Below are 17,450 nucleotides of genomic sequence, written 5' to 3' on the forward strand. Positions count from 1 at the left end.
GACAAAAATCTTTGCGTGCCTATCAGACAGCCTTGGTGTCACAATCACTCCTAACCCATTAAGAACTGTGTTAGTTGCACCCTAAGAGGTGTTTAAAATGGAGAAGGACAAAATTATTGCAATTGCTGACACCACACTATGAGCATGTATCTTGCTTAACTGGAAGAATTCCAACCCACCTTTTATAGATCAGTGGGTTACTGATGTTCTATACTACTTGAAATTGGAAAAAAAATCTAATTCCAACTCTGAGGATATGTTCAGAACTTTTTTAAAAATATGATAAGATTTAATTAATACAATTTTAGAATAAGAATTTATATTGCGGTAAAGGGCATTTTCCCTTCTTTTTCTTTTTGTTCGTTGTTCTAACTACTTTTGCCCATGCTCTCTCTATCTGTCAAGTAGGGGTATAATTCTGTATAATTTTGCTTATATTGTCCACCCTACTGCTGCCTCCCACCTTCAGAAACCTAAATACCTGGCCATATAACTGTGGTAGATCATTGTAGTTCTAAACTGACCATGTGCAGGCCTGTGTTGTGATTTGTGCATTTTAGTCATTTTTCATGGTCTACACATCATGGGACTTTCTGGGGTATCCAAATGTAAGTATAAATAATTACCTTTGAGACTTACTTGGAGACTATTTGATTTAGACTTCTTGGTTATCAAACCTATTGTTCTGTTTATGACTTTCGACTACCGTTTTGGGTTTGTCAAAATAATCAGGTGGGCTTTCAGCATTGATCTTGGCTTCATTTCTGACCACAAGTATCCCCTAGTCATTTTCATACAAAAAATATTTAGTGCCTCTTGCCAGTTATAAACAGACCAATATGAATGTGTGCATGTTATTTAAAGAACAGCAGTAACACTGAATTAATGCTAATGTTGGTGACCATGTTTAAATTGTAAAGTAGGTGCAGCCATGTGAAACTCAGGGCCACCCAATCAGTAAGCTGAATTTCACATGTGTTAATATCGTGCTGCACCTACCTCAGAAGATTAAGAACAAAAATACTGTATATACCATACAGTATCAAACTTCTACAATGGAGAAAACAAAAACAAAAACACAATTGTAAATCATGGTTCTTCAGGTGTATAAGAGGATTCCCCTCCACCACACTGTCTAAACACAACAGCCCTTTCAATTGGTGCTCCTTCATTCCATCAGACTGTCCATCCCTCTCACGGTGCTAGTTCATCCATGACAATACACAAACACACACACACACACACACTGACTCAGAAAGGCCAGCAATATTATTAAAGATATTGGACCACCTGCATGATTACTTTTGTCACTTGTCATTCAGGGCCAATAGAGCTCAAACTATGAGCTTCAGATACAGTTTTTGTGACTCACTTATACCACCTATAGTATAATTGTGTCTGCCTCAGTTTATGTATTATATTCTGTTTCAAATTTGAGTGTATTTTCTCTCATTTTTTTAATTAATTTTTGTCTTTTGAAATGTGCCTCCATTCCTTTAGTTTTGTGGATGGAGCACCAGGAGGTAAGCCCCCAAATGGCATCATTGTTGCTGGGTCACCTTTCTGCTTTTATCTTGAAACCATTTTAATAGGTTCAACCAGTGGTTCATTGAGTTGTAGCAGTCTTTTCTTTTGATTTTCTTTTTTACTTTATTTGTTATTTATTTTGATCTGACATTGTATTTGGGTTTTGGATTGCATATTGGGGTTTGGTTGCCTAATATAGTTCCTCTTTTCTTATACTACACAACAAAATGCCACCAGTACAAAGTCCGCAGCAGAGGGATCGGTCTTTTAACCCTTGAGTCAACACATCCATAACAAGATCAAATAAGTGAGGAAGTAAAGAGGATCGCTAGGTGCAGACCTCATAAAACTCGGATCTTGTCTGTGACCCCAACAATACTTTTAACCCAAGTTCTTACTTCCTCATGCACATCCTGCACAGTTCTCATTTACCTCTCTGGTCTATCTTTCTCAATGCCTCTTTATGAGCTGTCTCAATGCACAGATTGCATCAGTTGTTCCTCTCCCTGGCATAAAACAAAACTGCTTCTCCTTTATGGTGGTCTCCTCCCTAACCCTTCTCTTGATAGCAGGACAGATCAAGTTGGGAAGCATGCACTGGTACAGTGTGTTGCCGCACCCACCACACAACAAAACAGTTCAGGATCCTTCTTGGCAACCTCCATGTAGTCCCTGCCTCTGGAAATGACCCTCTATCTGCTGCAGCCAGGTGTTACGTGGGCATCACTTGACCTAGTCCAGCCACTCTGGTCCTCAACAATGAAGATCCTGTGAGCTGGGTTACCCTTGGGGAATCACGCCATATGACTGTAGTGCTGTAATTGACGCTCCCCCACAATGCAGGCAATGTGCTTCATTTGAGACTCCATTAGCAACCGCTGATTCAACACAAATTCAAACCAGTGGTACCCTAGGATTTTCCAAAGAGACACAGTACTGAAGGAGTCCAGTCTTCATCTCAGGTCACTGGATAGCGTCTATGATTTGCAACCATATAGCAAGACAGAAAGCACCAGGACCTTTGTCCTTTTGTAGATATCGGGAGCACCACACACCCCTTTCCAGCGACCTCATGACCCCCCATGCTCTTCCAATCCTTCTACTGACTTCATAGGAAGAGTCACCAGAGACATGAATGTCACTGCCGAGGTAAATAAACCTCTCGACAAGGTCAATACTCTCTCCACAGACAGACACACTGCTGATGGCCGTGCCCAAGAGGTCATTAAAGGCCTGGCTCTTGGTTTTTATCAGGACCCTGGCAAGCCCAGACACTCAGACTCCTCACTCAGTTTCTCGAGACCCTCGATCAAAGCCTCCATTGACTCTGCAAAGGTCACAGCATTGTCGGCTAAGTCAAGATCCGTGAATCTTTCTTCACCAACAGATCCCCCACAGCCATTGGACCCCACAACCGTGCCCAACACCCAGTCCATACAAGCATTGAACAGAGTAGGAGCAGAATAGACCACAGCCTCCACTCTGCACAGCACTTACAGTACCAGTGTACAGGGCAGCCATGATATCCAGCAACTATGAGGGGATCCCATGAAGTCTCAGGATGTGCCACAGAGCAGCTCGATAACTGAGTCAAACACTTTACAAAAGTCAACAAAGGCTGCAAAGAAACTCTGCCCGATATTCGCGTTTGCACTCCATGAGAACCCTCAGTGCCAGGATTAGGTTGATGGTAGACTTCTTAGGCGTAAAACCAGACTGTTCCGGCTGCTGGTAGGTGAGCAAGTGAACATGGATGCTATTGAGGATAATCCTAGTGAGAACATTACCAGGCACCAATATCAATGTTATCTCCCTGTAGTTGCTGCAATTCCAGCGATCACCCTTCCCTTTCGAGATAGGGATGACAAGTCCCATTTTCCAGTCAGTTGGGATGATGCCCGTCTCCAAACTGGAAACAAAGATTGCTTGCAATGCCTTACCACCAGCCTGAAGAAGTTCACCCCGGATATCACAGATCCCTACAACCTTCCCCACCCCCAGTTGGTCCACAACATGTGCAATCTCAGTGAGACTGGGTGGTTCACAGCTAATTGGAGGATCAGCTTCAAGAACTATGGACCCAAAAATATCCTACTCAAAGTAACCAGCCCGGTGGGTCTCTTACAGTGTCATCTGAAAAGAATGTTCCATCAGCCATCCTGACTGTGACTCTCTGAGGAGCAGATTTGAATGTGTGTAATGCTTCGATTCTTCTGTAAGTAGGACATGGGTCACTAGACCATAGATGGTCTCTATAAACTTTTCCCAAATTATTATTATGTGTGACATCAGCTTTATTCATCTAAAATTTCCACAATCCTGAATATTGCTCTTCTCTTCATAAATGGATATAGTCCCACTCTTCCTCCACCCCTCTGGTCTCCTCTCCTGTTCATAGATCTTCTGCATTAGATCCCACAGCACAATCTACTCCCTCATCTCCTAAACTCTTCCACACTTCTGCTGGTATTTTATCCAGTCCTGTTGCCTTTCTGTTTTTCATTCCCTTCAGTGCCTACTTTACTTCTTCCCTCCTTATTTGTGGTATTCGCTCTTCATTTAGGACTCCATCACCAAATACAACTCTTGGATTTACTTCATTCAACAGCTTTTTAAAGTACTTTTCCGTCTATTTTTGATCCTATCATGCTTAATGGCTTGTCAATAGTTTTCCTTTAAATGGCGATTAAAACTCAGCCACAATAGTGACGATGACAGTGTGTCCTGAATATCAGGCACTAATTTAATGCTATTCATTTTTAATGTGCTCATTAACAACATTGTGCATTAATAAAAGGTTACAAAACACTTGGACCTCTGGTCCTTGAGTAAAGGTGGTGACTTATTTTCCTGCTTGCTATCAGGGATTTCTTCTGGAGGGTGCTCTTTAAATTCATGCCATGCCTTCTGTACCGTGGAGGCAGGCAGGCAAGGTGATGGTCAGCAGTGTTAGTGAGTGGTTCAATGGCTCTGTGTTCGGACTGACCTCTTGCTTTGGTTGCTGTCTCATCATTTGTCATTCATTGTCAATGAAATGGCTCCTGCATTTGTGTTGATGCTGAGAAGACCTGGAAGATGTTGTTACTTTTCATGGCTATTCACATGGAAGCATTTGGGTGGGCCTGGCTTCTGAATGGCTTTGCCCCAGCCTGCCACATGTGTGTTACATCAGTGTATATTGCATCATAAGCTTTTCGGTGTGAATGACTGTGATGTTCCATCAAAGTGTCTGACTTTAGGTTGTGATGAAAACAACCAGTCTGCTGTACAGACCCAAGCAGTTTACACAGGCAGTTCTCTGTGTTTGTCACACCTGCATTTTGTATCCCAAACGTAACTCAATAACTTCATAGATGTGTAGGTGTGGGTGTTGTTCTTCTTCATGCCATAATTGTGTGTATCAGTCTTTTCTGCTAGCATAAGAATCCCATAGCTTTGAATACCTCAGCGCATCCTTGCATTCTGTATCCCATTTGCTATAAGAAAGATGTGAAGCCCGATAACTCCATAGAAGTTGCTGCTAGCCATTTTCACGAGTATCAGCAGGTTGCACACAGCGGAGTCTGGGGTTGTCATTCTTCTCTCCCTATTATGTAACATCCTCTGCAATTTGCCTCATGTTCATTAGATGTCACTGCTCTCCCTTTTCAACTGCCATGTCCTTATGCAGGAAAGATGCAAACCCTGATAACTTCATGAAGGGTGCCACTAGCAACCAGTGGCAAAGTGGAGAGGCCTGGAAACAGTTCCATAAGTTGTCTTTTAATTCATAAGTTTAGAGATTAAAGTATTTTGATCCATTGACGATCGATGGAAAGTCCTGTAGAATCCCAATTGGACCTACACAGGTCACATAGAAACATTTGGGTGTGCCAAGCTTCTGAATGACTTTATCCCTGCCAGCCTCATGTTGTGCTACATCAGTGTGTATCATGCCATAAGCTTTCAATTAATACCAAGATCAAGCCCCAGTTCTATGTCCAGTAATAGTGAGCACAACTGTTAGCATTTTATATACATAGATAAGTTCAAGAATATACATTTTTTGTGAGCAAAATTCACAGATATTTACTAAAATAAATATATATATATTAAAAGCAGGGCGGCACGGTGGCGCAGTGGTAGGGCTGCTGCCTCGCAGTTAGGAGACCCGGGTTCGCTTCCCGGGTCCTCCCTGCGTGGAGTTTGCATGTTCTCCCCGTGTCTGCGTGGGTTTCCTCCGGGCACTCCGGTTTCCTCCCACAATCCAAAGACATGCAGGTTAGGTGGATTGGCGATTCTAAATTGGCCCTAGTGTGTGCTTGGTGTGTGGGTGTGTTTGTGTGTGTCCTGCGGTGGGTTGGCACCCTGCCCGGGATTGTTTCCTGCCTTGTGCCCTGTGTTGGCTGGGATTGGCTCCAGCAGCCCCCATGACACTATTCGGATTCAGCGGGTTAGAAAATGGATGGATGGATGGATATTAAAAGCAGAAATGAGAAGAAAAAAAAACTTAATTATGTGAGGTTCAAAGTTAGGAAAATGGTTCATCTAGAAGAAATGAAAGTTAATAGCCACCAGGGGGCACCAAGACTGAGTTTGACAAATGAAATTCACATTCCAGCCAGGTGTTTCATAACCAACTTATTAGAGAGGGAGTGGAGTCTTTCATGGAATGAACCCTGGACAGGATGCCAGTCCTCCACTGGGTCCACTCAATCACAGTGAGCCAGTTTAGAGTCGGTAGTTAACTAACACAAACTGAAAATCATTGTGAAGCATAAGAAAACTGTGAATAAAGCCATTCAGAAACTGGAAAAACATGCAGACTATAGAAATATCAGTTTAAGGCAACATTTATTTAAAACAGTATGTTCCACAATGAGCGCTAATACAAGATGCTTTAGTAGTTAATTCGAAGATCACAAGATAAGCATAATACCACATGTCTATGTTAAACAATGTGAAATGGAAAAGATAACAAAGTAAGGCAATAAACGTGTCAAATATTTAGAAAACTAACATCAAATAATTCTCTACATCTCTACATTACAACTTCACTTGATCGAAACGGCTGGCACTTTAGTGTATTGATTAGTGTTTCTCCCTCTTGACTGTAAAGACCTGGGTGGACTTTACATAACTTCTCCAAGTCTCTGTGGATTTTCTCCAGATCATCCTACATCCTTGGATTAATTGGTGTAAACCAGTATGCATGTGGACTGGAGTTCCTATTAACCAACCCTGTAATGGTTTAAGAAGTTGTAAATTTTTTTTTATTATTTTTTAATGGAATTAAGTTTTTGAACAACGGCAAAATAAAAACCTCAGGAACTGCTTCACTGAATGAGGGTCTTGTTGATTCATATTATCTAAGTAGGCATCAGCAGCTCTTAGCATCTGCTGCAGGGCCTTCAGGATCAAAACGTCCATATGAAGGTTGAGCTCCGTCTCTGTTGAGTAGTTCTTAATCGGGGAGATGGAGGAGATGGGAGCTCCCAGCATATGTTCAACTTCAATCACCTGGAAGCAAAACAGAAAAAAGAGTGAACTAGAGAAAATTCAAGTGAGACCTGGCTTAGTTTTCTGGTTGGATTATTTTCATTTAAGTGTTTAAAACTTACCTAACTAAGATGGATGTGTGCAAACTTTTACAATGATCTCACCACTAACATTTCAACAGCACCAGTTGGTTAAGTGACTTAGTCATGGAGACACAATGTGTAAATACTGAATGAACAAAACCAAACTTTGCCTTGTAAGTTATCAAATTTGATAATTTGATCAACCTGGATGCCTGTTTTGACTGGAAAGAAGAGAATTGGTCTGAAATGAAAAAAGTGAGTACAAAAGGACCACAAACGTGTATGGTTTTAGGGCCATAACTGCTTTCATGCACTGTTGAGATACAGAAGACAGGCACAGCTGGTGAGAGACTTGATGATCCCTGTGACAATGACACTAATTCAGGATGATCTGGACAAATCTAATTCAGGAGCAGACAGGGAGCCCATCTTCAATTTTTGTTTGTCACTTACCACTGAGTAAGGGACACATTTGGAGATTGAAAGAAAAACACATGCATATGGTACGGCAAGGCTGTGGTTGAACCCGTTATATGAGCCCCTTTTTGACTGACACAGAAACAGGTGGGCCAAACAAATCTTCAGCACCAACTCTCCTTTGTCTCTGAATGGTCTAAAGCAGGCATGTCAAACTCACTACCATTGGTGGGCCACTTCAACCACCATACGTGCGTCAGCGGGCCGCACTGTAACAAATACTATTATACTATTATACAAAGTTACTGTAGCTTTCTTTCCAATACTGAAAACTTAAAGTTTAAATAAAGGCAATTTATTTCCATACACTCTCCGTACAACAGCGTACAATTAGAGTCTTAGCCTCTTAGCTCGGTCCTTATATTATTATATTACAGTATATTATTATATTATATTCATTGCTTATATAGGAGTCTTACAGTGTGAGATTTATTTCTTTTGGCATCTCTTGTTAGTAACCAGTTTGTCAATATCAGGCTTGAAATCTTGTGCAGCTGCAACTTTTATGAGGGATGAGAGGTGCTCGACAGTAAGTCTTGAGCGATGTGGGGTTTTGGTAGCTTTCATTAACGAAAACAATTGTCATAAAGTTAAGTGCTTCTGAACATAGACAGTACTCTCGATGCCAACTTACGGATCTGCACATACGAGGGTGGCAGGTAAGCATACAAGCCTGGCACACCAACTTCGTTGTATTTTGCCATCAGAATAGAATCTGACTGCAGTTCAATCAACTCCATTTGGATATTCTCAGGCGCATTCTCAACGTTGTAAGAGTATGGTGACATAAACAGCACAAAGTCCTGTTCGTGTGAACTGAAATCGTGAAAACGCTCACTGAATTCATTGTTCAAGTAATACATGTTGGAAAACAAATCCTCCAAAAATCTAATTTGACTTTACTAAGTTTACTTCAAAGTTTATATTGTAAAATAAGCCGATATGCACAAAGCCACCTGACCCACACTAATTTTACAAACTCAAAATCACAAAAATATGTTAATGAACAACTCACCAACTTCTCGCGTCCACTTCAGATCTTCAGCTATAGTCTGCACTAACTGTTCGTTACAATACTAGCACAAAATTACATAAAACTAGAGCAAAAAAATGTGCAAATATGCGAGCTATTACTACTCGTGATGGTCAGTTCTGCCCAGTGGCCAGTCTCAGCAGCCCAGCCAGTAGTGAAACCTAGCAGGGGCAGCTCTAGGCTTGTGGCGACCCTGGGCAGAGAAAGAATCAGTGGCCCCTTCGCCCGCCAATGTCAATATGGTATCTTATGCACGGCGGATGGCCACGTCCGTTGCGGACACTGTATAGTGCTCATGGCATGCTTCTATATGCGCGTGTCCATAACTTGAAAACCAAGTGGCAGCCCATGATATTCTCATTACGGCAGAACGTTATAATACTACATATAGCTTACTGCTCCGACTCGAGCGACATTATTAAATACAGCGTACTAATTAACAAGAAACACAATGTTTTTCGGCCACATTGCAGTCAACTGTGTTGTTATTTTCTCTTTCTGTTCTATATTCAATATATATTGGCGTGGTGGCCCCTGGGATTTGGCGGCCCTGTGCAGGTGCCCAGTTTGCACATGCCTAAAGCTGCCCCTGCTGCAGCCTAGCACTTCAGTTGTGACGTTGCGGCTCATTAACATGGCTATACTAGCAGATGACGTTTCTGGTACCGTAAAGAAGTAATAAAAGTCAATAAGTAACGCCGAAGATGCAGAATGATTCAATCACAAATGACAGTAATCATTTTGTACAAGTTCAGTGCTAACAAGGATCTGTCACGCGGGCCGCACATGGCCCAGGGCCGCATGTTTGACATGCCTGGTCTAAACTATGTCCTCTTCAAACTGCCTCATTGCCTCTGCACTGTTGACACTAAAGAATTGCCATATGATAGTCACATGGTGTTAGACACAACAGATGGTCTGTTATTCGAATGACTCAGGCGCCGCCATGAGTGGCTGCCTTTCTAGCAGCTCCATGTACGACTTTATCTTTCTACTTTTTTCTCTATTTTACTGATCACTCCTACCACTTTCTTTTATGTGGACTCCTTCCCTGGACACTTTTTATTTTACTACAATAACATGGATTTTTACCCACCGAGACTCATCTATTGAGGTAATCAACTTCAAGCATTGAGAACGACGGCCTGTGCCAGTGTGGTTTCCTATTTACCTGTCAAGGTAAGAAGGTGATATCGTGGCAGCAGAGCCGGTGCTAAGCAAAAAGCTAAGTGACTAGCGAGAAAGTGGTGTTACAAGCCTTTGGTGCCTTCTGTGATCCTGGGAAATGTGAACTCACTAGCAAATAAGATAGACGAACTGGCTGTGGTGGTGAAAAATGTCAGGACCTACGGAGAATGCAGCTTGCTGTGTTTTAGTGAAACGTGGCTAACAACTGCCATCCCAGATGCTAATGTGGAGCTACCCGGGTTTAGCACAGTTAGAGCGGACAGAGACGCAAGTACCTGCGGGAAGAAGAAAGGAGGAGGACTCGCTCTCTATGTCAATACAAGGTGGTGCAACTCTGGACATGTAAATGTTAAAATCTCCACATGCTGCAGAGACATCGAACTGTTGGCCGTGAATTTGCGTCCCTATTACTTGCCCAAAGAGTTTGGACACGTCATTGTTAATGTTTACATCCCTCCTCGGGCGGACGTGGAGACAGCGATTTACAAATGCAGCACCCTGAGGAGCTTGTGCTAATTGCTGGAGACTTCAACCATGTGACACTGGACAAAACATTGCCTGCCTTCTCCCAGTATGTGGATTGTAACACTCGGGGAAACAGGACTATTGACCTACTATATGCAAACATTAAAGATGCATACAGTGCCATCCCGCTGCCAGCGCTTGGGAAAGCAGATCATAATCTGGTTCTTCTTCAGCCTCACTACAAACCAAGAGTGAGGGCGCTACCTACAACCACACGCTCATTCAGGAAGTGGTCCCCTGAGGCAGAGCAGGCTCTGAGAGACTGGAACTACAGACTGGGATATCCTGTAGGTGACACATAGTGAGGACATTGAGGAGGCTGTTGAATGCACAACTGATTACATCAACTTCTCTATGGACATTGTAGCTCCAGTAAGAACAGTACACTGCTATGCTAACAACAAGCCATGGATTACAAGTGACATCAAAGGCCGTCTGAACCAGAAGAAAAGGGCTTTTAAAGGTGGTGATCAGCATGAGCTCAAGCGCGCGCAGAAGGAACTCCGAGTCCAGCTCAAGGCGGTAAAGGAGCAGTACAGGAGAAAGCTGCAGCAGAAGTTGCAGAATAACAGCATGAAGGAAGTGTGGGATGGGATGAAGATCATCACTGGCTGCACCTCGAGCGGGTGCCACCATCGAGAGAGCGTGGAGAGAGCAAACCAAATGAAGAACTTCTTTAACTGGTTTGACCACCCTAACCCACTCTCACCTCGGAGTACTGCACCCTCCACCCATCCTTCTGCTGATACCAGCATAGCAGAGACATCCCCATCCACAATTACAGCAGTGCAGGTGAGCAGAGAGCTGAGGAGACTTCGTGCCAGCAAAGCAGCAGGTCCAGATGGAGTAACACAACAAGTGCTGAAGGCCTGTACGCTGGAGCTGGGGAATCCTCTACAGCACATCTTCAGCCTGAGCCTGGAACAGGGGAGAGCCGCAAGGCTTTGGAAAACATCTTGTATCACCCCAGTCCCAAAGATATCATGTCCTAGTGAGCTGAACGACTTCCCGGCCTGTCGCTCTGACGTCACATTTGATGAAGACCATGGAGCGGCTGTTGCTTCACCACCTGAGGCCACAGGTCCGCACGCCTGACCCTCTGCAGTTTGCATACCAGGAGAAGGTGGGAGCGGAGGATGCCATCATCTACATGCTACACCGATCCCTCTCCCACTTGGACAGAGGCAGTGGTGCTGTAAGAATTATGTTTCTGGACTTCTCTAGCGCCTTCAACACCATCCAACCTCTGCTCCTTAGGGACAAGCTGACAGAGATGGGAGTAGACTCACACCTGGTGGCATGGATCATGGACTATCTTACAGACAGACCTCAGTATGTGCGTCTTGGGAACTGCAGGTCTGACATTGTGGTCAGCAGCACAGGAGCGCCGCAGGGGACTGTACTTTCTCCGGTCCTGTTCAGCCAACATACATCAGACTTCCAATGCAACTCAGAGTCCTGCCACGTGCAAAAGTTCACTGATGACACTGCTATTGTGGGCTGCATCAGGAGTGGGCAGGAGGAGGAGTATAGGAACCTAATCAAGGACTTTGTTAAATGGTGCGACTCAAACCACCTACACCTCAACACCAGCAAAACCAAGGAACTGGTGGTGGATTTTAGGAGGCCCAGGCCCCTCATGGACCCCGTGATCATCAGAGGTGACTGTGCAGAAGGTGCAGACCTATAAATACCTGGGAGTGCAGCTGGATGACAAACTGGACTGGACTGCCAATACTGATGCTCTGTGCAAGAGAGGACAGAGCCGACTATACTTCATTAGAAGGCTGGCGTCCTTCAACATCTGCAATAAGATGCTGCAGATGTTCTACCAGACGGTTGAGGTGAGCGCCTTCTTCTACGTGGTGGTGTGCTGGGGAGGCAGCACAAAGAAGAGGGACAAACTCGTGAGGAAGGCAGGCTCTGTTGTAGGCACAGAGCTGGGCAGTTTGACATCCGTGGCAGAGCGACGGGCGCTGAGCAGACTCCTGCCAATCATGGAGAATCACCATCACTGCTGTCACCATCCTGCTCCACTGACAGACTGAGGAGACCCCACACTATGCGACTCTTCAATTCCACCCAGGGGGGTAAACGTTAACATTATAAAAAGTTATCGTCTGTTATCACTCTTTAATTTAATATTGTTTTTATCATTATGCTGCTGCTGGAGTATATGAATTTCCCCTTGGGATTAATAAAGTATCTATCTATCTATCTATCTATCTATCTATCTATCTATCTATCTATCTATCTATCTATCTATCTATCTATCTATCTATCTATCTATCTATCTATCATGAGGTCTGGGCTCCCGGAGGGTACTTGAATAATTGTAGAGTCTTTACCATTTAAAATACCTTAATTTAATCATATCATATAACAAAGAAGAGCTGATAATAACCAATGAACACGTTACCAGTTTCAGATAATCAGTTGTCATGATGAGTAGCTAAGAAGAAAATTAACAAAAAGACAGAATGTCTAGAGGATCAGATGCCCCTTTCTTGTTTGGTAGGCTGACTTTGCACGTTCTCTTACTTTACTTCTTATGATCACATCACATTCATGACTACCAGCCCCCCGGTCAGTCCCTTTGACTCACCTTCTCATAAAGGTAGCGGCTCCTGTACACTTTAGTCAGGTCCTTTTTAACTTCAGGGCAGGCTTCGTCTATCTTAGTGACCAACACAAGCAGAGGAATCTCTGCAAAATAAGAAAAAAACAGTCTGTGAGAAATTCCAATTCTTTCTCAAGTTTGTTATATTCCTGTCTAACAGAAGGATGGGTCTCGGAAAGACTTAACTCAATCGAATACTAATAAATTGTTATATTTTACCAGATTATTCTTTATTGCTTCATAAGACTATTACATCTTTGGCATTTCTTCAGTAGTTGCCACTGTTTGTTCTGCAGAACCTCACAACAGACCTGACATTGTCAACACTAATATCCGTTTCACACAGGATTATGGTTATTGATAACCAGTTATTTTTTTAAGTCAGATAAAAGCAGATGCCATCAGCCATCATGCCAAACCAGTAAGACATTGGTTATGTGGAAAAAATAAAAAAGTTGTCAAAATATACAATACAATACAATACAATACAGTTTATTTTTCTATAGCCCAAAATCACACAAGGAGTGCCGCAATGGGCTTTAACAGGCCCTGCCTCTTGACAGCCCCCCAGCCTTGACTCTCGAAGAAGACAAAGAAAAACTCCCAAAGAAAACCTTGTAGGGAAAAATGGAAGAAACCTCAGGAAAGGCAGTTCAAAGAGAGACCCCTTGCCAGGTAGGTTGGGCGTGCAGTGGGTGTCAAAAGAAAAAGGGGGTCAATACAATACAATACACAGAACCGAACAAATCCTCAATACAGCATAAAAATAAAAATTTTAGAAGTATAGAGCAGAATTTAACAGTAGATGATATCACATAATAGGATTTGGATTTGTTCAGAGTCCTGGAGACCTCAGCCATCAAGCTGCCTCCCCCATTTGGCCATTCAACGGCTAAAACAGTGCTGGGCCAGCCAACCCGATGAAAGGACCAACTCTTTCTCATGATTCCTGCGATCCTCCATCAGGGATGACACAAAATATCTTATTAATGTTCCATCATCCTCTGCCAGGCTGCAATTACTTACCCATGTTGTTCACTTCAGTTCTGAATAACTTAAACTTCTTCAACAGATTTTGATCCATAAGGCAGATTTTGTCTGCTTCAACTACGTAGACGACGCAGTGCACCTTATCAGCCAGGCGGGGCTCCACTCGGTAGCGCTTGTCATTCCTGTTTATTGGTGCCTTGGGATTGAACTGGAGAGACATGATCAGTTTAAAAAGAGATAACTCACATTGCCCTCATTCACACACATCTATAGTTCTTCATGGGAGCCCACCTGCTTGCTTTTACCAATTCTTTATAGTACAACACACACCGGGGACAAGTTATCATCCATAAGTGCCAGACTGAAAAGAAAAAAAAGAAATTTACAAAAAAAGGACAGAAAATGTCTAACTTGGCAATCCCAGTGAGGCACTATACAGATGTAAAGTGAATGAAGTCATATCTATTATATAGTGCCTTTCACAAATATCTATCTTCAAGATATTGTGACATCTTTGTCATTATGCTAAAACACTAAAGTTCTTTCTGGCAGTGTGGTGTGTCACATTATTTTCACATTTTTTTCTGTTGGGTCTTTACTTTTTCTAGTCCAACTACAGCTTAGTAGTGGTTCTACATTGTGCTGAAGAGACATTTTAATGGTTGGTGTAAATGCAATCTGGCTAAATTCTATACAGATGCAATCTATATATGAGATGAACATTAAAGGGGGTTGAGAAAATCAAGGTCATTGTGGGCTGCATGTAACACAAATATTTTTTTAACACAGCCAGCATCATCGAGGTGTTTCATACCACTGCTCCCATATTATTTCTACCCACAGGTTGGAGTGGACAGTAAGCTGAAAAATATGCAGCTTACATGTGGGGTCACAAGAATAGTGATTAACGTCCCCTTTGAAGATGCCTCATTTTGATCCTGCCATCATGAGACAGGTGCCTACATATTTTAGAATGGGTCATTTCTATTCCTGCTTGTGGTCATAGTACTAAATGGAATTTTAAGAAAAAAGGGAGAAGAAGTGGACAGTGGGGGCTTGAGCAGCACTGTAAAGCTCCATTTTAATGCTTTCTCAGTCCAGATGCCATTATGTCTTCATTCAATCTCATTATCTTCCTCACCCACCCACTGCCAACACCATGCTGAATACTGTATGTGCTGTGAAAATGTTAAAGAGCTGTACAGACAGATCATCTGTGATACCGGCCTGTGGTGACCAACTACACTTTAAGCAGAACACCTTGGCATGATGATTTATTTTACCAATTAATGCTTTAGAATCAATAAGTTTTATCTCATGTGTTTACACTGACATCAGTAAAATGACAGGTGAGTCTCACCTCATATGTGTCTGGGACATGTCCTTTAATGACACTGATGATGTCATCTATATGGATCCCATTCTCATCGCCTGTACTTTCCATGCCCATAGTGTCACACAGGATGAATGGCAGTTTCTTTCCTCCTTTTCCATCTTGAACTGGATATGTTCGGTACTGCGTGTGAGAACAACAATGAAATTTATTCCTAAAGCACATTCTCAAACATATTGTAGTGACCCGGCAGCCAGCGCTGGTGGCATGATGCATTGTGGGTAATTTATGTAAAGTTTACTGTTGTGTTAAATTAGCAAGGCAATCAAATTGTTTTTCCTGTTGTAATTTGTTGTATGTGCTTGTGTTCAACTGGTGGGGTGGGTTTGGGTTGTTGCCGTCCGGGGTTATTAAATTGTAAATAGTTACCATCAATGAGAAAGATGGCTTCGTTAATGACCTTGGCAATGGCTTTGCAATGAGATAGAGCTTTGTTTTCTGACTATCTGCTCTAATAAAGAGATACAACAGGACAGAGCTGTGTATTGCTAAGATTTCATCTAAGCAATTATTGCCGAGACACTCAGAGTCGTGCGGTGTATGGGACACGAGTGCTCGCTACTTAAAGAGCTGGGTATAGCTGCGTGCATAACGCTGGCTGTCCGCTAGCCGACAGCTTTGGAGAAGTGCATGGCTGAGTTTGGCTCTGAAAACTTTAAGACTCAACCACGGGTCGCTACATTGGTGTCAGAAGTGGGATCCCAGGCTGTTTAGAAGATGCCGTCATGGAACAGAATCTTGAAGAATTAGAGCGTGCCATCTTAGAGAACAGCGTTACGTTAGAGCGCCTGATCAGCGGAACTGTGCGGAGAAAGAGGCAAACTGGCCTGATGGTGCCAGTATTCCCCGGACAGTGTTACGATCTTCTAGGCACGGCCAGAATGAACCTTCAGCTACATAGCGATACCCCAAGTTACCAGTCGGCCGGTCCAACGAGTAGACCGCTGTTTCCGATGCGGAGAACCAGGGCACTTTGCCAGGGACTGCCCTGCTCCAAGTCCTTTGCCTCGTACAACATCACCGCCGGGAAACGACCTCGGGGTGAGGCCGTGAGGGGACCCTCGCTCCGTTTTTCAGCACCCCTCCACAATGACTGCCCTAAAGTGGGGCGCTGTGGGTTTTCCACTGGACTGTACCTAGACTATTGACGGGCGGCCATGCAGTGCTTTAGTGGACACGGGGTCCACTATTTGTTTGCTACAAAAAGGAGTGTTGCCCGAAACCGCTGGTCCTCTTCCAAAGGACTGGACCCCCACCAATAGCGAACTGCGCACTGTTACGGGTGAACGGACAGTAATGCCCGGAAAGAAACTGGTATCTGTGGTGGTAGGGACGAGCCAGACCAGCCACGAATTCTGGCTTGCGGACATTAAAGACAAGTGCATTATTGGGTTGGACTTGTTGGCCCAGTGGGGAGCACGTGTTGATGTGTCAAGGGCCGTCCTTTGCCTTGGTAATGAGACTGTGCCGCTCCGGTCGGGCTGGAACCGTCCTGGAAGGACTGCCAGCGTGGATTCACCTGGACACCACTGCTCACCAGCTCCCAACCATTGTTTGGAAGTTGCAGGGATTCAAGAGAACCCCCAGGAGAGCATTGCAGCTCAGACAAATATTTCCAAATTGCTTTCATCACACGACCCCTCATCAGCTGAGACAGTTGCGCTGTAGAGGAATTGGGCCGTCGAAGTGGTGAACATCTGAGCACGCCACAGCAACTTCAGCACCTATTGAAAGACTTTGTGGACATTTTTGCGGCTCGAGAGGAGGACTGCACCAGAACCTCTTTAGTAAAACACCACATTGACACTGGCCACGCCGCTCCCATTCGTTTGCGCCCCCACCGATTGCCTCTTGCGAAACGCCAAGCTGCCGAAGAATTGATTTGCGAGATGGTAGCTAACGACATTATTGAGCCTTCGGACAGTCCCTGGGCCGCACCCATGGTCATGGTGCGGAAGAAAACGGGGGGTTGGCGCCCTTGTGTGGACTTTCGTAGATTAAATGCAGTCACTCGCAAAGACTCATACCCACTGCCACGCATCGATGATGCATTGGATTATGTGGCTGGATCCTGTTGGTTCAGCACCTTGGACTTGCGCAGTGGGTATTGGCAAGTAGAACTGGCATCAGAGGACC

General features: G+C 43.8%; 1 protein-coding gene across 1 annotated transcript; it reads right to left on the minus strand.

Moving 5' to 3' along the window:
- Positions 1-6,343: 6,343 nt before the first annotated feature.
- On the minus strand, positions 6,344-15,697 carry LOC120514967 (interferon-induced protein 44-like). The gene is made up of 4 exons (XM_039735627.1): positions 15,282-15,697; positions 13,958-14,129; positions 12,917-13,017; positions 6,344-7,026 (listed from the first exon to the last, which is right to left on the minus strand). Exons 1-4 carry the CDS (start codon positions 15,528-15,530, stop codon positions 6,799-6,801), a joined length of 750 nt encoding a protein of 249 aa, XP_039591561.1. The 5' UTR covers positions 15,531-15,697; the 3' UTR covers positions 6,344-6,798.
- Between the last annotated feature and the right edge of the window lie 1,753 nt (positions 15,698-17,450).

This window comes from Polypterus senegalus, chromosome 14, assembly GCF_016835505.1.
Source record: "Polypterus senegalus isolate Bchr_013 chromosome 14, ASM1683550v1, whole genome shotgun sequence".
Classification (NCBI taxonomy): domain Eukaryota; kingdom Metazoa; phylum Chordata; class Cladistia; order Polypteriformes; family Polypteridae; genus Polypterus; species Polypterus senegalus.

What these genes read in the sequence shown, in the direction of transcription:
- LOC120514967 (XM_039735627.1), bottom strand. Translation starts at nt 15,530, where the DNA reads ATGCATCATGCCACCAGCGCTGGCTGCCGGGTCACTACAATATGTTTG. An exon ending in ATGTCCCAGACACATATGAG is followed by an intron (nt 14,130 to 15,281) that starts GTGAGACTCACC and finishes ATGTCTCTCCAG; the next exon opens with TTCAATCCCAAGGCACCAAT. An exon ending in AACTGAAGTGAACAACATGG is followed by an intron (nt 13,018 to 13,957) that starts GTAAGTAATTGC and finishes CTTATTTTGCAG; the next exon opens with AGATTCCTCTGCTTGTGTTG.